The following is a 26,288-nucleotide window of genomic DNA, read 5'->3' on the forward strand; positions in this document are numbered from 1 at the left end:
AGAGATTTGAACCCAGGTTCCCAGAACCTTACCCAGGTCTTTGGATTAAGAGTCTAACGATAATGCCACAACGCCATCACCACCTAGTTTTCACTGTACCTGTCACTGAAAACTCACAAACAGCCCTAAGGCAGTTATTCTTAGTCCTGAAAAGTGCCCAGCATATCTCTGATTATTCTGCAAGTGTATGGTATCTCAAAGTTTGATTAACAGCTGAAAACTGCCTGATTCAATCTGATACTATACAGCAACCATCCCAGTGGCATTTGCCACTAACAGGATGCTGCCACCAAGCCAAAATACATTCTGCTTATCACAAGGATTAAGTAACATGGTATATGAATTTAGGTGCCTGGTATGTAGGCTGTAGGTCCAAAGACAGGTGTTTCATAACAAACTACGTGCCCATTTAGCTGCTTGCGATAAGCAAGGCACTGACCAACCTGCACTTTCAAAACTCATAACATACTGTCTCAAATTGGATGTATTTCTGTATTAGGATAACATTTGGGGCTTGATAATCCTGACTGTGTATGGAATTGCATTAACAACCAATTTAGTTTTGTCAGTTGGGCTTACAATATGGTACTCTTAATATATGCAGCTTCCAGTACACCTAAGACATAGGACCCTTTTTTTTTTGCAGACAGAATGTGTACATGCACAGTGATGTTTTGAAACAACAAAACAAGTGACAGCTCTATGCTAGTTTATTTCTCAAGGCAATGACCTGACCAATCAGAGTCTGGTTTAAAATTTAAATAAAGCTGAGCAGTTAAATGGATACATCGCAAGGCCTCTGCTGATCAGTGTTGAAACTTTATTGCTGGAACAGCACAGCAGGTCAGGCAGCATCCAGGGAACAGGAGATTCGACGTTTCGGGCACAGGCCCTTCTTCAGGAATGAGCAGAGAGTGTTCAGCAGGAGAAGATAAAAGGTAGGGAGGAGGGACTTGGAGGAGGGGCGTTGGAAATGTGATAGGTGGAAAGAGGTCAAGGTGAGGGTGATAGGTCGGAGTAGGATGGAGGCGGAGAGGTCAAGAAGAAGACTGCAGGTCAGGAAGGCGGTGCCGGGCTGGAGGGATTCGGCTGAGACAAGGTGGGGGGAGGGGGGGATGAAGAAACTGGTGAAGTCCAAGTTCATCCCCTGTGGTTGGAGGGTTCCCAGTCGGAAGATAAGACGCTCCTCCTCCGACCGTCGCGTTGTTGTGGTTTGGCGGTGGATGAGTCCAATGACCTGCATATCCTCGGTGGAGTGGGAGGGGGAGTTGAAATGCTGTGCTACAGGGTGGTTGGGTTGGTTCGTCCGGGTGGCCCAGAGGTGCTCTCTGAATCGCTCCGCAAGTAGGCGGCCTGTCTCCCCAATATAGAGGAGGCCACACCGGCTGCAGCGGATGCAGTAGATGATGTGGGTGGAGGTGCAGGTGAATCTGTGGCGGATATGGAAGTTTCCTTTGGGGCCTTGGAGAGAAGTGAGGGGGGAGGTGTGGGCGCAAGTGTTGCACCTCCTGCGGTTGCAAGGGAAGGTGCCGGGAGTGGAGGTTGGGTCGGTGGGGGGGTGTGGATCTGACAAGGGAGTCGCGGAGGGAGTGGCCTCTACGGAAAGCTGATAGGGGAGGGGAGGGAAATATATCCTTGGTGCTGGGGTCTGTTTGGAGGTGGCGGAAGTGACGGCGGATGATGCGCTGTACATGGAGATTGGTGGGGTGGTAAGTGAGGACCAGTGGGGTCTGTCCTGGTGGCGGTTGGAGAGGCGGGGCTCAAGGGCGGAGGAGCGGGAAGTGGAGGAGATGCGGTGGAGGGCACCGTCGACCACGTCGGGGGGGAAATTGCGGTCCTTGAAGAAGGAGGCCATCTGTGTTGTACGTATTTTGAACTGGTCCTCCTGGGAGCAGATGCGGCGGAGACGAAGGAATTGGGAGAATGGGATGGCGTTTCCTCCAAAATCTGAAACAAGGACTTATGAGGGCTAAAAGGGGTCATGAGAGATCATCAACAAGCAGGATTAAGGAAAACCCCAAAGCCTTTTATTCATATAAGGAGCAAGAGGGTAACTAGGGAAAGGGTTGGCCGACTCTAGGACAAAGGAGGAAAGATATGCATGAAGCTACTGGAGAAGATACTAATGGATAAGATCTATTCCCCATTTGGAAGAAAATGGGCTTATCAGAGATAGGCAACAGGTTCTTGTGCAGGGAAGGTCACTTCTTACAAACCTAATAGAATTCTTTGAAGAGGTGACAAAATTGAATGATGAGGGAAGGAAGTAGATATCATATACATGAACTTTAGTAAGGCATTTGATAAGGTTTTCCCGTGGTAAGCTGATGAAGAAGGTGAAGTCGCATTGGATCCAGGGTGTTCTAGCTAGATGGATAGAGAACTGGTTGGGGAACAGGAGACAGAGTGTATAGTGGAAGGGAGCTTCTCAAAATGAAGACCTTTGCTCAGTGGTGTCCCACAGGGATCCGTACTGGGACCACTGTTGTTTGTGATGTACATAAATGATTTGCAGGAAAGTGTAGGTTGCCTCGTAAGCAAGTTTGCAGATAACAGTAACATTGGTGGAGTAGCAGATAGTGAAGGGACTGTCAGAGTATACAGCAGAATATAGATGGATTGGAGAGTTGGGCAGAGAAATGGCAGATGGATTTCAATCCGGACAAATGTGAGGTAATGCATTTTAGAAGATGCAATTCCAGAGTGAACTATACAGTAAGTGGAAAAGACCTGGGGAAAATTGATGTACAGAGAGATCTGGGTGTTCAGGTCCATTGTTCCCCGAAAGTGGCAACGCAGGTCAGTAGATGGTCAAGAACGCATACGACAGTCTTTCCTTCATCAAATGGGGTATTGAGTACAAGAGTTGGCAGGTCATGTTACAGTAGTATAAGACTTTGGTTCAGCCACATTTGGAATACTGCATACAGTTCTGGTCGCTACATTACCGTAAGGATGTGGATGCTTTGGAGACCGTGCAAGATGTTGCCTGGTATGGAGCATGGTAGATATGAGGGGAGGTTGAGTAGATTACGATTATTTTCATTGGAAAGGAGGTTGAGGGAGGACCTGATTGAGGCCTACAAAGTCATGAGAGGTGTAGACAGTGTGGATAGCAAGAAACTTTTTCCCAGAATGGAGGACTCCATTACTAGAGGTCAAAGTGAGAGGAGAAAAAGGTTAGAAGAGATATACATGGAAAGTTATTTATGCAGACAGTGGTGGGTGCCTGGAATGCATTGCCAGTGGAGGTGGTAGGGATGGGAACGATAGCTTCATTTAAGATGTATCTGGACAGATACATGAATGGGCAGGGAGCAGAGAGATACAGACCCTGAGAATATAAGCGGTAGATTTAGATAGAGGATATGGATCAGGTAGGTAAAAAGAAGGACTGCAGAAGCTGGAAACCAGAGTCTAGATTCGAGTGGTGCTGGAAAAGCACAGCAGGTCAGGCAGCATCAGAGGAGCAGGAAAATCAACGTTTCGGACAAAAGCCCTCTATTCCTGATGAAGGGCTTTTGCCCGAAATGTCGATTTTCCTGCTCCTCGGATGCTGCCTGACCTGCTGTGCTTTTTCCAGCACCACTCTAATCTAGACCGAGGATATTGGTCAGCACAGGCTTGGAGGGCTGAAGGGCCTGTTCCTGTTCGGTAATGTACTTCGTTGTAAAATGTCTTTTTTTTTCAGCAATACTAAAGTTCTTATTGCAAATTGAAATTCTGAGAGCATTGGTCCATTTCTGATAAGATATCTTGGTTTAAACTTTGCATATAACCATTGGACTTCCATGATGTGGACTGTTTGGCTTGTGAAGGCAAAAAATAATGGAAAGTTCTCTTCAAAGTGTTTCTTTGTTAATTAGCTGTGATACTACAAGCATGTTCCACGATTTGAAAAGTGCTATATAAATTAAAATATTTCTATCCTTAGCTTTATTCCATTTTTTAATTTCAATCTGTTTCTCTAAATTCTGCATTTGTACTTTTCCATTTCATTTGCGTTCACATTTTCTAACTTGGTCATTCTTGCTGTTACAATTGCTTTCTAAGGTACTTTGCTCTCTGTCAGGAGCCATCTTTCTTTTTTCCTATACATTCTCTCTCTCCTATACTCCTTTCCATTCACTTTAATTCTCCTTCACACACTCTTTCACTTGCTTTCTGACTCTTTTCCTAATTACTCTCTCATGCTCGCCCTCTTTCACATGCCTTCAATCTCTTTCCTGCCTAACCTCAGTCAAAGAACAAAGACACTTTACAGTCCAGGAATAGGCCCTTCGACCCTCCAAGCCTGAGCTGATCCAAATCCATTGTCTAAACCTGTCGCCCAATTCCTAAGCATCTGTATCACTGTGCTACCCACCTACTCCTGCATCTGTCCAGACTTATCTTAAATGAATCTACCATGTCTGCCTCTACCATCTCTGCTGGCAATGCATCCCTCTATGGAAAGTACTTGCCGTGTGTATTCTCCTTCAACTTTTCACCTCTCACCTTGAAAACGTGACCTCTCATTATTGAATCCTTCACCATGGGGGAAAAAGCTTATCTCTATCTACCATGTCAAACCCTTCATGATTTTGTCGACCTCAATCAGGTCCTCCCTCAATCTCCTTTTATTTTTTTAACGAAAACAATCCTAACCTACTCAACCTCTCTTCATAGCTAGCACCTTCCATAACAGGTAACATCCTAGTAAACCTTTTCTGCACCCTCCAGAGCGTCCACATCCTTTTGGTAATGTGGCAACCAGAACTGTACACAGTATTCTAAATGCGGCCGAACCAATGTCTTCTACAATTTTAACATGACTTGCCAGTTATTATACTCAATACACTGTCCGATGAAGGCAAGCATACCATATGCCTTCTTGACCACTCTATCCACTTGTGCAGCAACCTTCAGGGTACAATGGACCTGAACTCCCAGATTTCTCTGCTCATCAACTTTTCCCAAGGCTCTTCCGTTTACTGGGCGAAAGTGAGGACTGCAGATGCTGTAGATCAGAATCAAGATTAGAGTGGTGCTGGAAAAGCACAGCAAGTCCGGCAGCATTCGGAGCAGGAAAATTGACATTTTGGGCAAAAGCCCTTCCTGGTGAAAGGCTTTTGCCTGAAACATTGATTTTCCTGCTCCTCGGATGCTGACTGACCTGCTGTGCTTTTCCAGCACCACTCTAATCTCTTCAGTTTACTGTATAATTCGCTCTAGAATTAGACTTCCTAAAATGCATCAATTCACATTTGCCTGGATTGAACTCCATCTGCCACTTCGCCACCCAATTCTCCAGTCTATCTATATTCACCTGTATTCTTTGACAGTCCCTATACTTTTTGCTACTCCACCAACCTTCGTGTCATCTGCAAACTTGCTGATCATACCAACAGTGCCCTCTTCCAGATCATTTCTGTATGTCACAAACAACAGTGGCCCCAGCACTGATCCCTGTGAAACACCACTGGTCACCTTTCTCCATTTCGAGAAACGCTCTTCAACAACTACTACTCTCTACTGTTGCTCAACCAGTTATTCTTCTACCTAGCTAGAACACCCGCACACCATGTGACTTCACTTTCTCTATTAGCTTACCATGGGGAACTTATCGAATGTCTTAATAAAGTCCATGTATATGATATCAACAGCCCTTCCTTCATCTATCAGCTTGGTCACTTCCTCAAAGAACTCCATTAAGTTGGTAAGGCACGATCTCCCCACACAAAACCATGTTGTCTATCACTGATAAGCCCATTCTTTTCCAAATAAAAATAGATTTTATCCCTCAGTACCTTCTCCAGCAGCTTTCCCACTACTGACGTCAGGCTCACTGGCCTGTAGTTACCCGGAATATTGCTACTACCCTTCTTGTACAGGGGGACAACATGCGCAAACCTCCAGTCCACTGGCACCTCACTTGTACTTAAGGATGCTACAAAGACATCTGTCAGGGTCCCAGCATTTCCTCTCTCATTTCGCTCAGCAAACTGGGATAGATCCCATCTGGTCCTGGGATTTTGTCCACCTTTAATAACCACTAGCCTACCCAACACATCTTCCTTCCTTATGTCAACGTGATCCAGATTAATCAAACTTCTATCTCTAATCTCAACATTCATCATGTCCCTCTCCTCAGTGAACACTGATGCAAAGTAGTCGTTCAGAATCTCGCCCATTTTCTCAACTTCGACACACAGCCTTCCTTCCTTCTCTAGTTACTCACTTGCCTCTTTTATAAGAATAAAAGGCTTTTGGATTCTCCTTAATTCTGCTCACTAAAGCTATTTCATTACTCCTTTTAGCCCACTTGATTCCTCTTTTAAGACTGGTCCTAGTCTCCTGATATTCCTGCAGGACCCGTTCTGTTAGCTGTCTGGACCTTATGTACGCTTCCCTTTTCCTCATGGCTTGTTGTACGATTTCTCCTGTCATCCATGGTTCACAAATCTTGCCTTTCCTATCCTTTACTTTCAATGGGACATGCCTATCCTGCACTATCTTTAACTTATCTTTGAAAGCCTCCCACATATCAAATGTGGACTTCCCTTCAAATAGCTGTGTACAATTCACATTTCCCAGCTTCTGCCTAATTTTGATGGTCTTGGCCCAGTTTAGTACTCTTCCCTTAGGACCACTCTCATCTTTGTCTACACGTATTCTAAAACTTACACAATTGTGGTCACTGTTCCCAAAGAAATGCCCCACTGCAACTTCTACCACCTGGCCTGGCTCATTCCCCAACGCCAGGTCCAATATGGCCCCTTCCATCATCGGACTATTGACATCCTGCTCTAGAAAACTCTCCTGGACGCTTCTTACAAATTCTGCCCCATCCAAACCTCCTAACACTAAGTGTATCCCAGTCTCATACTTTCATATGCTCTCTCTCCCCTGATTGCATGCACACATCTGTAATTTTGCTGAATCTCTCCCTTTATCCTGTGCATAGGAGTAAAGCCAATCTTGAAGGAGAATGGGTGGTCCATTGCTTCAACCTCAATAACAGCGTGGTCTATGAAATTCATAGTTTGGGAAAAGGCAAAGTGATTTAAATATCAAACGCTTGAGATTTCAGTTTGAGGAAACTCTTGACATGAGTTTCATGAAGGGTGACCTTATTGAGGTTTATAAAATCACGTGGGGCAAGCTTAGGGTGAATAACCAAGGTTTGTTTCCACAGGGCAGGAGAGTTCAAAACTAGAGGGCATAGGTTTAAGGTGAGAGGGAGAGATTTCCGAGACCCGTTGGGCAATGTTTTCTCAGAGGGTGATGTATGTACAGAATAAGTTGCCAGATAAAGTGGTGGAGGCAGGTACAATTACAACATTTGAAAGGCATCGAGATGGGTACATGAACAGGCAGGTTTAGAGGGATGTGGGCCAAATACTGGCAAATGGACTACCAGTTTAGTATATCTAGTATCATGGACGAGTTGGACCATGCTGTATATCTCTATGACTCTCTCTGACTCAGATATTACTAGTCAGAGAGAAGGCATACGCCTCTATTTGGGCTAAGTGCAGTTACTGATGCAATTTTGCAAAATATATGACTGCTCAGTCATCCTCAACTTATCCTTTCTTATACTGTATAAGAACTTTGCATTTTTCGTCACTATTATAGTTACACTGGATCTGCTTTAGATATTTATAACTGTGTAGGAAGTTACATGTTAATAATTCAATAATTAATCACTCATCTGGATTTTTAAACGACATTTTACTTAACAGTAAAATACTTAAGTTATGAAGCAAATGTTACAGCAAACTACAGGCTGTCCCAAATTTATGAATTTCAATTTATGAACATAAATATATTAATATAAATTTAAAAAATTCAACATGCAAATGTTTCTTTGTACTTGCTAGCAGCTATATTATGTTGCCCTGTGTTTACAGTGACTGGGCAAAAATGAGGACTGCACATGGTGGAGATCAGGAATGATGAAGAGCTTATGCCCAAAAACGTCAATTCTTCTGCTCCTTGGATGCTGCCTGACCTGCTGTGCTTTTCCAGCACTACACTTTTTGACTCTGTTTATAATGTCCTGCCTTGCAAATGGACTCAATTGAGAATTGCCTGCAATATGTGGACTAACTGCCAGGCAGAGCTGCAACATTGCATGCACACAGCATATGGAGTCCTTAAATGTGAACTCTTAAAGGGAAAGCGCACACATAATAGGAGAGAAGGGTCCCTTTCCATATCTCTTTTTTTTTTTCCCCCCACCCCAAAATAAAAGTGTGCTTTGCTTGTAAAAAGATAAATTATTTTCTCGAAATATGGTATAGCAGCTTTATGTATTGGGTCTCCTGTTTTCTATCATCAGCTGAGTGTAACTGACCAAAAATTGATGTTGTATATTTGGTTAACTATGGCCTTTGGGGAGAGGTCTTTTCATAAGGCTACTTGCTATCACCATGAGGTTAATGTTTCAATCAAGACAGGAAGTTTTCATAGCTGCTATACATCCCCCTATTGGTCTATTATAATAGAGAAAAGTAACCCAAGAAAACTATTGCTTGCAAAGTTTCTCTGTATGAATCTGACACATTGTATTGACAAACACAGATTACTGTCCCACTGATATAGCCAGGGAGTGGTGCCTGAGGCCTTGAATTAAGGAGAGAAAAACTAATGAAAGGAATTTTTAAAAACAAGTAAGGGGCATTTTAAAATAACCCTATTACCATATTCATATCCAATAAGCAGATGGGTAAGGAGGAATGTCCTCTTTACATGTTCCTTAGTTTCAAGATCGAGCAAGTTGCCCAAAGAATAGCTATAAAGGTTATTTTGTATTCACTAGCATCTAGAACTGGAACAGAATTTGGAAATCAAGTTTGTTTTTCCTGTTTTTCTCAATTGAATAACTCAGTGGACACAGCAGTGAGTGGTTGAGCCAGTTAGACATGCTGAGTCGGCTAACCTTGGATTAGATGCCATTATTATTAAGTAGAGACAGAAATACTGCAGATGCTGGAATCCAAAGTAGACAGGCAGGATGCTGGAAGAACACAGCAAGCCAGGCAGCAATCTCCACCACCTGATGCTGCCTGGCTTGTGATATTATTAAGTAGACTGATTTCAAGTGCAGGCCAGCATGGTCCTGGGTTTGATTCCCTGTCTCTAACACCTAAATTAATCATAGCTGAGTGTGCACTCTTATTGGACATGGTTCTCATTTCACTCTCTGAACACCATTCAGCCATCGTGCGTTGCATGGATTTCTGCAAATTGCATTAAAATTTGATTTGTCAATTATTTTGCTAAAATGAACGTTTAAATTCAATCATTTTATACCTGTCTTTCCTTTTTTAAGACCAGGTTTAATGCATGTGCAGGTGAGCCTTTGAGGTAAATTGTGACCTGAGTAATCCTGAGATAGAGATTCTGTTAGAAGGCTGGAACTACAACAGCTCCAAGCAGGGCAACTCTGCTCCCATATCATTGTATGTCTGTACTGTTAATAAACGTTCTTCAAGGCAACTTTGAGGTTTGACCTGAATGTATGTGAAGAACCCATACTAAAACTGTCTTAATTGAAAACAAAACAGAAATTTCTGGTAAAACTTAGCAGGTCTGACAGCATTTGTAGAGAGAATTCAGAGTTTTGGGTACAGTGACCCTTCAGAGTTGTTCAGAACTGTTTCTGATTTCCAGCATGCAGTTCTTTGTTTTTGTACAGTTTTAATTGGTATGTTTTACTGTATGTTGAGAAACTGTGGCTGGAAACTGTATAAATAGGCAGTCGATTTTGACCTTCCCCAAAGAAAAAACCCAGTGCATATCCAGCTGGTCTGTTCAAAGCATGTGGCTATAATTCTTCATAATATTTGCATATTTTCAGTTTTTTTTAAATGTGCATGTGTGGATGTCACTGGTTAGGCTAGACTAACATTTATTGCCTGACGCAAAGGTAAACTTGCTTTGCATCTGGAGTCACATGGGGCCAAACCAGGGAAGGACTATAGATTTCCCTCCCTAAACGACATTAATGGAGCAGATGGATCTTTTACAGGAATTGATAATGATTATATGGTCACTGTTAGGATATCTTTTTATTTATTCTAGACTTTTATTGAATGGAAATCTCCTCATCTGTCCTGGTGGGTTCAAATTGATATCCACAGAATATTAGCTTGCCGTCCTAGATTACTAGTCTATGCCATCCCCTTCCCTTGCTAATCATTTACTTTTATTTAAAATAGCCATGTTCCTGATTTTATAAGATTAGATTAGATTAGATTAGATTAGATTAGATTAGATTAGATTAGATTAGATTACTTACAGTGTGGAAACAGGCCCTTCGGCCCAACAAGTCCACACCGACCAGCCGAAGCGCAACCCACCCAGACCCATTCCCCTACATTTACCTCTTCACCTAACACTACGGGCAATTTAGCATGGCCAGTTCACCTAACCTGCACATCTTTGGACTGTGGGAGGAAACCGGAGCACCCGGAGGAAATCCACGCAGACACGGAGAGAATGTGCAAACTCCACACAGCGTGTCGCCAGAGGCGGGAAGTGAACCTGCTTTAGAATCTTGTGAAGGCTTGGATGAAATTTAATTGAATTCACATGGTACAGCATTCAATAATTTTCCATAATGAGTTATGAAACATAAGTGTGCAATATGGCCATTTCGAACTTTATTTTATCATTGGTTTGTTCCAATACAGTTTACCGATAGCGCAAAAAGAAACTTGAAGAATAAGCTTAAAGGGAAGTAATACAGATGTACTTTTTAATATTTAAAGGAAGTAAAATAAAGAAGTGAAAATAGGGATTTGGAAATGTTGAAGTAGATTTGAACAGTTGCAGCAGAATCCAAAACATCCCTTCACTAATGTTATGGATGGATTCAGTGTTTCTGCCATATTATAGCAAATGAATGTGCCAGGATATACTCCCAATATTTCATTTCCCACCATTGATAATTGTAATTTTGAGAACTCTGATTTCAACAATAAATATGAGCTCCAAAACCAAAAAGTCAAGCTTTCATTCTAGTTGCACCATTTTATCAAAGTACTCAGTCTGTTTTGTTTGCATAAAACACTGGTCCAAAAATTTAAAACTATTTATAGACATTTTAAGTTCAACTTCGTTTAGAAGACTGTTTGTCCATTTTCTTTGACACAAAGAAATAAGGAGGGTGCTTGTGACTTGTGCATCATTTCAAAATGAGTCAAGCATTCTGTTTGATTTGTCAAGTTCAAACTTGTCCACAGTGTCTTGCAATTTGACAAACAATTTGCACCTAAACTATTGTAAAAATATGATTGGTCCGCTTTGCAATTAAGCAAAGATTTTGAAATGGCTGATTAAGGTTTTCAACTTCCTGCCATGCAAGATGTCCTTATTGGTGATGCCTCAGATTTAGTCATCACTGTTTGCCGAGAACAAGTAATACTCCATAAAATCTGAGGCTTTTAGGCTTTATCAAGCAATGTTGTATGGATTATGTCTGAATTTGCAGCCCTAATTTCATCAGTGGTTCAGGCTAGATTTGCATAAATATTATCTCAAGCTTGAACTCGTCGTAGTCACAAGACCCTGGAGAATTTGAAAGTCAATAAGTAAAAGCTTAGTTGGACGCATTCTTGGAGGTCTGATCACATGACATTCTGATCTCTCAACTTCTAATCTGAATATGTTTACTTTTCTCATGAAGTTTAGGTCCACATAGTTTATCATCTTTGCTCAGGGTTTCATGCCAAATGCTATTGTGCACAAATTTGAGAAGTTTAAATTGCAAATTTCCTGAGTTGCTCGAGGCACAATTTTGGGGAGGAACCCCTCCCCAGTAATGCCAAAGTAAACGCTTAAAATGTTGGTGTTTTGGTGTTTAAAAAACCATTTTTTCAAAGGTAGATTGACCATCACTTTACATTATGTATTGTTTAATCTCTAACATACCAAAGCTCCTTACAGAAAATATATAAGGCATGTGAAATTATTCATTTAATGTTTAAATGGACTAGACTGCCATGTATAAAATGTTTGTGCATATGACCACTGATGGCCATAAGATGTAAGAGCAGAAGTGAAATCATAGTTGATGTGAGAGAGTTCTCACCTGCTTATCCCCACAACCCTTGTTTCCATTGCTCATTAAGAATGTCTGTCTTGACTTTGCATATACTTAATGACTCTGCCACTATAAGCCCTCTGTGGTAAAGAATTCCAGATTCACTATTCTTTGAGAGAATAAATCTTCCTTATCTCTGCTTTAAATGTGTGGCTCCTTATTCAGAGATTATGTCCCTTTAGTCTTCAACTCTCTGAAGGGGAAACAAACTTTCCATTCTACACTCAATTCTCCTAAAAATCTTGTGTTTCAATAATGTTCCCTCTCATTCTTCTAAATTCCAATGTGTACAGGCTTGATACTCAACATCTACTCATAAGGCAGCCCCTTTGTTTGAGCCTAATGAACATTCTCTGAACTGTCTCCAATGTCAATATTTGCTTCCTTAGATAAGGGAACCAAAACTCTGTCCACTACTTCCCTTTTTAATATGTTGAAATTGACCTCACTAAAATATAGCTATCGTTGAGTTTTTCCTTTTCAGTTTGGAGGTCAAGCCAACTTATATTCTAGTCATTGTGTCCAAGATGTACCTCTAGAGAAAGCTGAAAATTCTGATTCCACTTAAATTTGGCATCAATGCTGTGTGTGCATTTAAAAGCAGATAAAAGGGAAAACCAGTTCAGCAAATCCCTTCTCTTTACCAACCCTCATTCTCGCAACTCCCCAGCCCTACTACCACAATGTTATCATGCTCAAATTGGCCAAATAACTTATTCAAACAATTTTGTCTTCCTTTCTTTGGCTATAGCTGTGCTCCTTTATTCTGCTAATTCAGTAATTTTCCTTGCGATTGATAGATAGCTAAGATCATTAAGTATGATTTGGAGACGCCAGTGTTGGACCGGGTTGTACAAGGTTAAAAATCGCACAATACCAGGTTATAGTCCAACAGGTCTATTTTGAAACACTAGCTTTCAGAGCGCAGTGCTCCAAAAGCTAGTGCTTCAAAATAAAACTGGACTATAACCTGATGATATTGTGTGATTTTTTTTTTAACACCATTAAGTATGGAATCAAGTCAGTTAGATACTGTTAGGACACAGTTCAACCATAAGATATCTGAAAAGAATTAGCTATTTGGTACATTGAGTCTGCTTCATCATTCAATCAGTATGACTCTAAACCCCATTCTCCTGCTCTCTCCCTGTAACCTTTGATCCCCTTACTAATTAAGAACCAATCTTAAAGAACTCTATGACTTTGCCTCTGCAGCAGTGAATTCCACAGATTCATCACCCTCTGGCTAAAGAAATTCCTCTTCATCTTGGTTTTAAAAGGTCACCCCTTCACTCTGAGGCTGTGCCCTCTGGTCCTAGTCTCTCCTGCTAGTGGAATAATAATCTTCATGGCCTCACTATCCAGGATTTTCAGTATTCTATAAGTTTCAATGAGATTTCCCCCCTCACCCATCCTAACTCCATTGAGGACAGACCCAGAATCCTCATCCACTCTTCATTTGACAAGTCCTTCATTCAACAAGTCCTTCATTCCAAGGATTGTTCTTGTAAACCTCCTCTGGACCCCCTCCAAGGACAGCATTGTCGTTCCTTAGATACAAAGTCAACAAACTGTTTAATTAGCTCATTGAATAGTGAAACAGCTTCATAGGACTTGATGTTCTACTCCAGTTCCTATGATCAACAGATGCAGCTAGATATAACAGTTATCCTTGATATGGAATGCTTTGTGTTTTGCAGATTCTTCCACTGATTGATGTCATGTTCAGGTTTCTCCGAGCCCTTAAAAACATTGTCAAATAAGTTTCAGGCACCCTCTTGAATCTTATTTTAGTACGATTATCTTTTTGAGAGACCAACAGTTATCAGACTACTTGTTCATTTAGATTACTGCAACAATGCTAAAGCCTTTCACTTTGTCTTCACATCCTTTTTTTTTGTTCTGCAATTAGCAGCAATTGGGAGCCCTGGCAGATCATTTTGACTCGCCACCCAATTTCCCCACCTGACCCCCTTACAACCTCCCTTTCCCCAAAACCTTTGGTGGCAGCACTGAACCTAATTGTAACACTTGCCCAAAATTAGCTAACTCAGCACAGACTAAGACTCGAGCCTACTATGTTATGGTTACTGTGGTCCAGCTAAACATTGATTTAACTGGCCAAGTTGTCCAAGGTAAACAGCTACCTATGTGAACAATGGAAAGCCTTTACTAGGCACTTGGCATTTATTACTTTTGACTGATCATCATTATGAATAGACAATTTTCCAGTCTGTTCAGATGATGCTTTTCTGCCCAATGAGAAATTTCTATGTAGTGAGTCTCTGCTCAAAAACTCTTTTAAAGGATCATTTTGAAAAGCGTTGTTGCTGCTAGAATATATGGCATCTTTCTCCGAATCTGAACCTATGTTTTCATGCACAGTACAATTTGTGGTGCTCTGCCACTAACCCTCAGGAAGGCTTGGTTCTTCTGTACTCTAAAAAGGATAGGGGGCATCCACTGGAAGTTGGTGGAAGGGTGAAAACTGTTCCTGAGCCTCCAGTTAATAGGAGAAAGTGATCTCCAGATGCTGGAGATCAGAGCTGAAAATGTTTTGCTGGAAAAGCGCAACAGGTCAGGCAGCATCCAAGGAGCAGGAGAATCGACGTTTTGGGCATGAGCCCTTCTTCAGGAATCATGAAGAAGGGCTCATGCCCGAAACATCGATTCAACAGTTCCTTGGATGCTGCCTGACCTGCTGCGCTTCTCCAGCAACACGTTTTCACCTCCAGTTAAGTAGGATTTATACCACTTTAGAGATCGGCTTTATTTTCAAGCTTCCTTAATGTAGAAAATAAGTTTTATAGGTAGTTCATCTGTGGAAACAAGCATGACTTTACATTTAAAGCTACGTTGTTCCTTCCTAAATTGAATTTGCTGACGGAGCCAAATTTACTTTATGTTTTCAGTGTGTTTTGTAACTGAGGTAGTTTCCAGTCTTTTTAACTCAATGAACAAGATTTTTTTTCTCTCCTCAGTTATTTGGATCCATTAGAAAACAAAATACTCATGCAAAGTAATGGTGGTGTCTCATTATTATACAGCCAGGTAAGTGAAATGGATCTTTGTGGACATCAGTAGTAAAGTTCAGGGTATGAATGCAAGTAGCCTGGTGAACTCTAATTTAACATTGCCAGTACATGAAAAATAAAGAATAGGACATTCAGTCCACTAAGCCTGATTATCCCATGGGCTGGATATAACATGTATTATTATAGGCTAAATGGACCCCCTTCAATCTTCTGTAGCAAATGACTAACCTCCAAAAACATCATTAAAAAGCAAGAAGGTTTTGCGTCTCAAGTGCTATATTTTAGTGGGATGTACTGCTTTCCCACCATCCATGTAGTGATGAGTGCTGCAAGTATCTCCATAAATAAGAGTGAAGGACAGTGACCAGAGGCAAATCCAGGAAATTTTGGTCAGGCAGAGATTGAGCACCCGAGGGAGGGGAATAGAGGGCATGAAATTGGGTGTCTGCGCATGGAAGAATACTGGGTTGTAATATTCTGTTTGGGTACTGAGGGAATGGGTTGGTGGTATCCCTGATGTGCACAGGTTTAAAAACAACTTTTGCTCTTTGCCCAGTGTTTTATGGCAATGAAGGAAGCTGGAGGTCCTTAATTGTCACTTAATTGGCATTTAATAAGGTAGACTAACCAGATTCACACGTCGAAACTGGGTCACATTGAAAAGCCTTAGGAAGGTGTGGCTGTATGTTGATTGACATGTATGGTGACCATTGGGAGCAGTTGAGGGGAGGAGCAATTGAAGATGTGTGGCCCTGTAATGACCTGTCCTTTCACAGTTGGCAAACTTGTTCCATTGATCACTCAAAAGAGGTCATCAGGAAAAGAAGCAATCAGTGCCCAAACAGTATTGTATGTCCAGAATTACATGTCTCATGAAGATGGCAAGGGGTTGATTGGTAAAGGGTACAGGTTTGTTGCATATGAGGAGTGTCTGTAGGAAGGCAGACAAAATCTCTCGGGTTTTCTTCTCTGTCTTCTGTCTTACCACCACCAGCACCCCCCACCCCCCGCCGACTTTCTGTTTGATAAGGAAAAGGTCAACATCCATGGCGTTTGAGCTACTTTCAGGTAATTGTACAGATACCAGAACTAACACAGCAAAACCAGGATTTCTGATGACTCTGAGCGAAGGGCCTCAGTACCAGGAACACACTGGGGATATTTTACATACCTCACCTGTCGAAATAAATGCACAGCAGAAGTCTGCAAAATCCAGTCCCAAATATCAGGGTGTTTGAACATCAATCTGACTTTACCATCTCTGGCAGCTTTGCATCTCATGAGAAAATGGTTAGCACTGTCATGGTTCACTTCTGTCAACATTGCCTAGTGTGACTCAGCAGCTTTGCTTTGGCACAACATTCTCCAATGAATTTGTTGCTGTAGGAAATAGTGGCTGACAAAACACAGGATTTGCTGGTCTGCGTTTTATCTGGGTCCTCACCTCAGCTGACTTAGCTTTTTTTTTATAAAGATTTGTTCATGTGATGCCTACATCCCTGATTAGGCCAGCATTTATTGTCCTTCCCTAAATGCCCAGTGGGCAATTAAGAATCCACCATCTTGCTGTGTGTATGGGATCACATGTAGGCAATTCCAGTTAAGGATAGCAAATGTTTTATCTGAAAGAACATTAGTGAACCCAATGGTCCTTTTTATGACAACCCACAGTGGTCTCCTTTAGGATGCTAGATATTTATTGAATTCAAATTTCACCATCTGGCCTGATGGACTCTAAGCCGTATCTCCAAATGTTAGCCTGGAGCTCTGGATTAGAAGCGCAGTGACATTATCACTCCGTCACTGCCTCCTCAGTTCCTCCTCACCTATTCCAATGCCCCTCTAAACAGTCCTTAAATGGCACTGACATCACCATCTGCCTCCCAATTGTGTGTATAGACATCTGTCACCTTCATGCTTTGATTGCAGATCTCATACCATAGAGATATGGGCATCAAGCAGGTCTTAACCCAGGGGCTAGGTCAATGGATGAAAGTCTTTGAGGATATGACTGGCAGTTGCAAATAGACAGAGATTTTCCTGTTGCCCTGAGTTTTGTATAACTAATACTCTCTTTCAGAACCAGCCATGCAACAGTATGTGTTGGTGGTATCCACGTGTCCTGATCATCACCAGATGTGACTCTTTGAGAGCATTCTTAGCACACATACACTGCTACCACAGTGCTGACTGACAGATAACTCCCTGCTGTTCACCAGGTTTAGAATGCAACTTTTGAAATATTTCCACAGGACGTAGGTGCAGAAATTAGGCCGTTTGGCCCATCGAGTCTGCTAAGCTTCTCAACCCCATTCTCCCCATAACCTTTATTCCTCTTGACAATCTTGAACCAATCCTTTGTCTTAAATATACTCAATGACTTGACCGCCACAGCCTTCTGTGTTAATAAATTCCTAGATTCCCCCCTCTCTGGCTGAAGAACTTTCTCCTCATGTCTGCTCTAAAAGGTCTTTCCTTCACTCTAAGCCTCCTGCCCTCAGGTCCTAGTCTCTCCATCTTCGCAACATCCACTGTCCAGGCAAATCCAACAATATAACCTCCGTTGTTAACTACCACCAGTTGTATTATGTAGAAGAAGAACATATTTTAAATCAAGATTCCAGTAAACATGGGGTAGATTGAAAATAAAACTGTAGTTATGAGTGTCACTGTTTGTGCACGTTGTTCCGGGATGCAAGAACTTGTGATGTGTTTTAAATATCTATGCAAGGCAACTGTCATGTGGGGGAGGAGTTTCTACTAGTCTGTGCTTTTCTTTCAATATAATTCACCTAAAACAGCAAAAGGTTGTGAAGTTTTTAAGTGCACATTATGTTCGGCGTAAATTGCACATTTTTTTTTTAAGATTCCCTACTGTGTGGAAACGGGCCCTTCGGCCCAACAAGTCCACACTGACCCTCCGAAGCGTAACCCACCCAGACCCATTCTCCTAAATTTACCCCTGACAAATGCACCTAACACTACGAACAATTTAGCATGGCCAATTCACCTCAGCTGCACATCTTTGGACTGTGGGAGGGAACCGGAGGAAACCCACGAAGACACTGGGAGAATGTGCAAAGTCCACACAGACACTTGTCCGAGGTGGGAATTGAACCCGGGTCCCTGGCGCTGTGAGGCAGCAGTGCTAATCACTGAGCCACTGTGCTGTCCTGTTTTTTTTTGAAAGTGTGCATCAATATATAACACAATAACAAGTAACAAAGTTCTTTTTTCCGTTAGTTATAATAAAAAAAACTAAGACTACTTAGCTTACCAAGATTTTAATTGACAATTTCAGATTACTATCGACTGGTTATAAAACTTAATCATTATTTAAGTCTTTTAAGAGCATAAGACATAAGAGTTGAATTAGGCCATTTGGCCCAATGGGCTGCTCTGCTATTTCATAATGACTGATATCTTTCTCAAACCCATTCTCGTACCTTCTCCTCATCTTTTAAAATGAACTTAACAATAAAATTCTTTGTGAGCAATACAGACAGATCACAGAGTTAAGTAGCATAGATAAGTAAATAATAGGTAAACAGCGCTAAAAATAAAAACACAGGTACAGGCAAATATTAAGAGTTTGCGAGTCCATTCAGTATTATAACAACAGTAGGGTAGAAACTGTTTCGAACTGGGAAGCGTGTGTTCAAGCTTCGGTACTTCTCCCCAATGGTAGAGGTTGTAGAAAAACATTGCCAGGGTGGGATGGATCTTTGAGAATGCTGGTGACTTTCCTTGACAGTGGGCCTTGACATTCTACTTGCCTTCCCTATTACCTGCTGAATTTGGGTTCTAGATTTTGTGTGATATATGCACAAGGACTCAAATTCCTCTGTGCTGTAGCTTTTTGCTGTAGTATTTTTCCAATTAAATAATATTTGGGTCCATTATTCTAAATGCCATAATGAAATATTTTGAGATGTTTTGTTTTACGTCAATGAAACCAGTAAATGGTTCTATATAGTTTCTTCACATCATTTTTCACTTCATTTGGGAGTAACTAAAAATTGTGAAGTAAATGTTATAGAACAACGTTTATTTTTGTGCAGATAATATTTTTTCAAATTTAAATTGCACGAGGTTACCAATGCTTTAAGAGGTATATAATGCAGAGTTTTTAGAAAATTAAATTATAGAACTTTGCCCTATTTAACAGTTTCATGGCAGATTCTTAAAAAAATTTTTGTCGTTAGTAGAAAATTGAGAAATAAAAGTATTTATTACACCTATGACAATTTGTGCCAAAACAGAGGTTCTTGGCACAGTTTGGATGATCATTTATCAAGATCCACCTTTCAGTTATGTATGATTTTGAAGCTCTTTGGATTGCCGTTGTGTAATCAAAATCAGACAATAATTATCTGTTGTCTGTTTGTTTGTGTCAGCTGAAGTGAAGACACAGTGGAATTTTGCCTCGTTTGTGTAAGATATTTACAGGAATTCACCCTTTGGAAAATTGTAAAATATAAACAGGAATTTTATTATTTTTCTTCCCTCTTATTCACCTAATCTCAGGCTACATATGAGCTGGAGCGAGGCTGGGTTAGTCCTACTAAGGAACAATACCAGCAGCTGAAAGCTTTCCAAGATGCAGAAATGAAGAGAGAGGTAATATTAATTTTATGCAAATTGTTCAGAACCTTGTGACATGGAAGGGATTAACCCATAAATTGTAAACTGCCACAAAATTTCTATCCTTCGACTTTTTTTCAGTTCAACTTTTTATTTACTTTCTGTACATTGAGTTTATCCTCTTCCTCACTCTTCCCACTGTTTGTACAATAATGCTTAAATCGTATATTGATTAACAAGATACACTGACACTTGATGTATTAAAATTCCTAGCTCCCCTTTTTCCTGCTGAAGTGTACCCATTGTAAGCAGATTTTAATAGCCAGGCAGGCCACAAAGCTTCAATCCAGCAAATTATTTTCTTTTATAGCAAGAATTCATAATGTATGCACTTGTGGCAGTGATGATGCTGACTAATGATAATTAATTAACAAGCAGTCAACTGGAGGCCTTCCAGTGAGAGAACTTTATTGCTTCTGTATGGATTTGGTGAGGCCTGAAAAATATAATGTTTATCCATAGCACATTTTAATTCCTCTAATATTCTGCTTCTGCTAAAGTACCGAACCAACTCTACCAAAGTCACAAGTAGCACCTTGTGTGTTTTGTCACAAAAAGGTAAATTTTCCCTGTGTTGTTCTTGACTTGGCTGCAGCCTTTCATACCATTGTTTTTCAATACTGTCCAGCTGGCTGGGTTCTGCTCTAATAAATCCAATTGTAACCAGGATACCACTTACAATAGATTTATTTATGCACTCTTATTAAGTTACCTCTAGTGTCCCTCCAGGATTTATCCTTGGCCAACTTCTCATCGACATGCAATTCCTTATTTAAGCATTATCCAGGAGCAGTATTAGTTTGACACCTAGCTTTTCCAACCTCTCGTGACGACTCCAATGTTTCTAACTTATAAGACTGCTTCTCCAACATCAAGTTTTGGATAGACAGAAGTATCTTTAATTGACTTTCACCTTGCAGGTTCATGGTTTTTAAAACCCAAATCAAACCTCAGCCCCACCATCCTTGCAAATACTGCCCCATTCATTTTGCTGTAATGTCTTTGGACCTGTTGACTCAAACAAATTTGTGTCTGTCATCCTTGGAGCTCAAGTTCAAATAACTCCAGTCAGGTTTCTGCCCCTGCCCACAGAACCTGTTTTTACAAAATCACAAATGATGTCCTATGTAACTGTGATAAATCAATCTTAAGAGATTGTATAGGCATTGCTGGTGATATTTCAGGAAAGACTGGATGGAGTTGGGGAGAGTCACAGAGGACTGAAAAATGGCTAATGTAACACTCCTGTTTAAGAAGGGAGGGAGGCAGAAAACAGGAAACTATGGGCTGGTTAGCCTGACATTGGTCATTGGTAAACTTTGAGTCCATTATTCAGAATGAGATTGCAGAATACTTGGAAGTGCATGATAAAATAGGGCTAAGTCAGCACAGCTTACTCAAGGGAAGGTCATACTTGACAAATCTATTAGAAATCTTGAGTAGTTAGTAAGAAAATTAGATAAAGGAGAGCCAATGCATACATCCTGTTCTGATTACCAGAAAGCCTTTGATAAGAAGCCTCACAGGACGCTGTTAAATAAGAAAAGGTGTTAGTGGATTGAGGATTGGCTGACTGGCAGAAGACCGAGAGTGGCGATAAAGGAATCTTTTTCAGGAATACAGCCAGTGACTAGTGGAGTTCCCCAGTGACATTGGACCACAATGATTCATGTTACACATTAACTATCTGGTCAAAGAAACTGAAGGCATTGTTGCTAAGTGTGCAGATGTCACAAGGATAGGTGGAGGGACAGGTAGTGTTGAGGAAATGGGAAGGCAGCAGAAGGAATTGGGCATATTATGAGAGTGGGCAAAAAAGTGACAAATAGAAGACGATTATCCAGGAGGTTATGTACTTTGGTTGGAAGAATAGATGTGTAGACTATTGTTTAAATGGGAAAAGGCTTTGAAAATCTGAAGCACAAAGGGACTTGGCAGTGCTAGTTCAGGATTCTCTTAAGATTAATGTGTATGTTCAGTTAGCAGTTAGGGAGGCAAATACAATGTTAGCATCCATTTTAAGAGGGCCAACATACAAGGGCAGGGATGTACTGTTGAGGTTGTACAAGGGTCTAGTCAGACTGCATTTGAAATATTGTGAGCAGTTTTGGGTCCCATATCTGAGGAAGAATATGCTAGTATTGGAGACGGTCCAGAGGAGATTTACAAAAATGATCCTAGGGATGAGAATGACGAGAACGAGGGTAGGTCCGATCAAGGACAGTAGTGGGAGACTGTGTATTGAGTCGGAAGAGATAAGTGAGGTCTTGAATGAGCACTTTTTTCTTCAGTATTTACAAATGAGAGGGACCGTATTGTTGAAGAGGAGAGTGTGAAATGGACTAGTAAGCTAGAGGAGATACTTGTTAGGAAGGAAGATGTGTTGGACATTTTGAATAACTTGAGGATAGACAAGTCCCCCAGGCCTGACGGGATATATCCTAGGATTATGTGGGAAGCAAGAGAGGAAATTGCAGAGCCGTTGGCAATGATCTTTTCGTCTTCACTGTCAACAGGGGTGGTACCAGGGGACTGGAGAGTGGCGAATGTTGTGCCCCTGTTCAAAAAAGCGAATAGGGATAAACCCGGGAATTACAGGCCAGTTAGTCTTACTTCAGTGGTAGGCAAAGTAATAGAAAGGGTACTGAGGGATAGGATTTATGAGTATCTGGAAAGACACTGCTTGATTAGGGACAGCCAGCACGGATTTGTGAAGGGTAGGTCTTGCCTTACAAGTATTATTGAATTCTTTGAGGAGGTGACCAGGCATGTGGATGAGGGTAGAGCAGTGGATGTAGTATACATGGATAAGGTTCCTCATGGTAAGGCATTTGATAAGGTTCCCCATGGTAGGCTTATGCGGAAAGTCAGGAGGCATGGGATAGAGGGAAATTTGGCCAGTTGGATAGAAAACTGGCTAACCGGTCGAAGTCAGAGAGTGGTGGTAGATGGTAAATATTCAGCCTGGAGCCCAGTTACAGGTGGAGTTCCGCAGGGATCAGTTCGGGGTCCTCTGCTTTTTGTAATTTTTATTAATGACTTGGAAGAGGGAGTCGAAGGGTGGGTCAGTAAATTTGCAGATGATACAAAGATTGGTGGAGTTGTGGATAGTGAGTAGGGCTGTTGTCGGCTGCAAAGGGACTTAGATATGATGCAAAGCTGGGCTGAGGAGTGGCAGGTGGAGTTCAACCCTGCCAAGTGTGAGGTTGTCCATTTTGGAAGGACAAATAAGAATGCGGAATACAGGGTTAACGGTAGGGTTCTTAGTAAGGTGGAGGAGCCGAGGGATCTTGGGGTCTATGTTCATAGATCTTTGAAAGTTGCCACTCAGGTGGATAGAGCTTGTAAGAAGGCCTATGGTGTATTAGCGTTCATTAGCAGAGGGATTGAATTCAAGAGTCGTGAAGTGATGTTGCAACTGTACAGGACTTTGGTTAGGCCACATTTGGAGTACTATGTGCAGTTCTGGTCACCTCACTTTAGGAAAGATGTGGAAGCTTTGGAGAGGGTGCAGAGAAGATTTACCAGGATGTTGCCTGGAATGGAGAATAGGTCGTACAAGGATAGGTTGAGCATGCTAGGCCTTTTCTCATTGGAACGGAGAAGGATGAGAGGTGACTTGATAGAGGTGTATAAGATGATCAGAGGAATAGATAGAGTAGACAATCAGAAACTTTTTCCCCGGGTACAACAGAGTGTTACAAGAGGACATAAATTTAAGGTGAAGGGTGGAAGGTATAGGGGAGATGTCAGGGGTAGGTTCTTTACCCAGAGAGTGGTGGGGGCATGGAATGTGCTGCCTGTGGGAGTGGCAGAGTCAGAATCATTGGTGAACTTTAAGTGGCAATTGGATAGGTACATGGATGGGTGCTTAAGCTAGGACAAATGTTTGGCACAACATCGTGGGCCGAAGGGCCTGTTCTGTGCTGTATTGTTCTATGTTCTATGTTCTATGAAGGGCTCGTCAAATGAGGAGCAGTTCGGGACTCTTGGTCTGTACTCTATGGAGTTTAGAAAGATGAGGCAGGGATCTCATTGAAACTTTCAGAGTGCTGAGAATTCTGGATAGATTGGATGTGGAGATGATGTTTCCACCAGTAGAAAAGTCTAGGACCTAAGGGCAAAGCCTCTGAGTGAAGGGACAATAATTTAGAACTGAGATGAGGAGGGATTTCTTAAGCCAGAGGGTGGTGAAACTGTGAAACTCATTGCCACAGAAGGCTATGGAGGCCATGTGCTTGAATGTATTTAAGACAGAAATAGATAGGTTATTAATTATTAAGAAGCTCAAAGTTTATAGGGAGAAGGCAAGAGGTTGCAAAACATGTCAGCCCTGGTTGAATGGTGGAACAGACTCTAACCAAATGGCCTGATTCTGTTCCTGTATATTATCACCTTATAGCCTGTTTGCAGACTTTTGAGTTGCTTGACCAAAAGATCCTGTTATAACAGGTCTCAACTGTATTCCAGATTGGAGGGAGGGGAGAACAGTCATGCTAACTGATTTTTGCCTAATTCTTAGGCATTTGATAACTAGAGAAACACTGATAATGGACTCTCCTCCCACCACTAAGCTATCTAAAAATCTGCTATCTGTGTCCTCGTTCATGCAGTTCTTGTTCATTCATTGTCCTTCGAGACCAACATTAGTTTCTGGTTTAGCAACTCCTCAATTTTCCTATCTATCTTCATCTGTTTTATTGGACAGGTATATGGAATAGTGTAGGTGGGATGGGCTTCAGATTAGTATGACAGGGCAGCGCAACATTGAGGGGCCGAAGGGCCTGTACTGCATGTTATGTTCAATATTCTTTCCAAAATCATCCATGGCCACACACCATCATATCTATATAACCTCCTCCAGCCAACACCCTCAATATTGTCAGGCCACAATTCTGGTCCTTGAATATTTCCAATTTTTGAACTAAGCATTCCATATCAAGTAGATCAAGATGAAAACTAATTGCTATAGAGTATTGCAAATGAATACACTTGACAATGGATTTCTAATTGGCACATTCCCCAACGCACTCACTTTGTCAAGTGCGATCTTTGCAGTAGACTTGCCTTCACCATTGTTGACCATAACGCTCTGTCGTTCCCTTTCTGCAATTCACCATCTTTCTTTCTAACTTTAAGACACTCCTCACTCCTTATAATTTGTTGCTTATCTATCCTGACTTCTTTAATGGAGTTTTGTACTAAGTGTTGCTTGATAATGGTCCTATGAAAGGCCTTGGAATATTCTTTTGTTGAAGATATGCATATTGTCCATTTGCCAGCAGTGTTGCTGAGTTACAGACAGAAAATTGTATATTAATAATTTATTCAAAATTGTTATCTTTCAGTTCCTTGAAACTATAGAGGAAGTAAAGTTCTATGGATATGTACTGTTTGAGGCCTGCACCTGTGATTATCCAGAACCTAATTCTCCTTCTGTTGTTCGTGTGGGCAATGATGAGATTAATTGCTGCATCCAGTTACCAAGTAACCACATCAAGGAGGTTAGCTTCAAGGTTAATAGAATAAGATGCTGGAAAATCTATCTGCAGGTTAGTAACTTTTAAAAATATTTTTAGCCAAATTTTTATCAAATATGTCAGGTCGATATAGGTGGACGTACAAGTATGTTTAAAATACCAGTGTGCCATGTGTCATAGAATCATACAGCATGGAAATAGACCCTTTGGTCCAACCAGTCTGCGCTGACCATGTTCCCAAACTAAACTAGTCCCACTTGGCCCATATCCCTCCAAACCTTTCCGATTCATGAAGTTATCCAAATGTCTTTGAAAATGTAATTAGTCTGCATTCACTTCTTCCACTGGCAGTCCATTCCACACCCAAACCACTCTGTGTTCAAAAAGGAAAATTGCCCCTCATGCCTTTTTAAAACATTCTCCTCTCACCCTAAAAATATACCCCCTAGTTTTGAATCCCCCCCCCCATCCTAGGGACTTGATAAGATTGCTGTATTTCTGGTGAAACGTATTGACCTTCTGTGAAACTTTGGACAAATATTTACTCATTGTTTTATTTACATTTCTATTTTTGTTGCTGCTACATCCTATGAGGAAGAGGTGTCACTTCTACCTTTTCCAAAGTATTTTGGAATAAACAACATTGAAGTATCAAATAAACCATGTATGGCTGTCACTCTGTTAAGTCTATTCACTGATCGTGAGAAGGAGCATGTGTATTTAAGATTTATTTGACAGTTGGAAAATAAAACAGACCATTTCTTGCGAATTAGTTCTTTAAACAACTACCAACCCTTTGAGGCTTGAACAACCTTTTAAGATATCAATATTTGGAAACTGTATAAACAATGAGCACTTACTTAGGAATAAAATAACTTTAAATGACTTTAAGCTGGTGAAAGAAATTCAGCCTGGCAAAATATTTACTAATCTATTTTGATTCTTTTGGGAGTTGTCTACATGCATGTCCAAAAGGTATCTCATAATCTTCTGAACAAGAGAAGACGATCGAAAATGTTGAATGCAGAGAATTGG

General features: G+C 41.2%; 1 protein-coding gene across 3 annotated transcripts in view; it reads left to right on the forward strand.

Moving 5' to 3' along the window:
• Window positions 1-26,288, forward strand: part of LOC122549487 (sorting nexin-31-like) — a 128,110-nt gene that overhangs the window by 78,961 nt on the left and 22,861 nt on the right. For all 3 annotated transcript variants that reach the window (XM_087986285.1, XM_087986284.1, XM_087986286.1), the window contains 3 exons: window positions 15,076-15,145; window positions 19,657-19,749; window positions 25,122-25,325. In XM_087986285.1, coding sequence (XP_087842411.1) covers window positions 15,076-15,145; window positions 19,657-19,749; window positions 25,122-25,325 — 367 coding nt within the window. The remainder of the gene's footprint in view (window positions 1-15,075; window positions 15,146-19,656; window positions 19,750-25,121; window positions 25,326-26,288) is intronic.

The sequence above is a fragment of the Chiloscyllium plagiosum genome, unplaced genomic scaffold, assembly GCF_037043375.1.
Source record: "Chiloscyllium plagiosum isolate Xiang-an unplaced genomic scaffold, Cpla_swu_hap1 HiC_scaffold_4, whole genome shotgun sequence".
Taxonomy (NCBI): Eukaryota; Metazoa; Chordata; class Chondrichthyes; order Orectolobiformes; family Hemiscylliidae; genus Chiloscyllium; species Chiloscyllium plagiosum.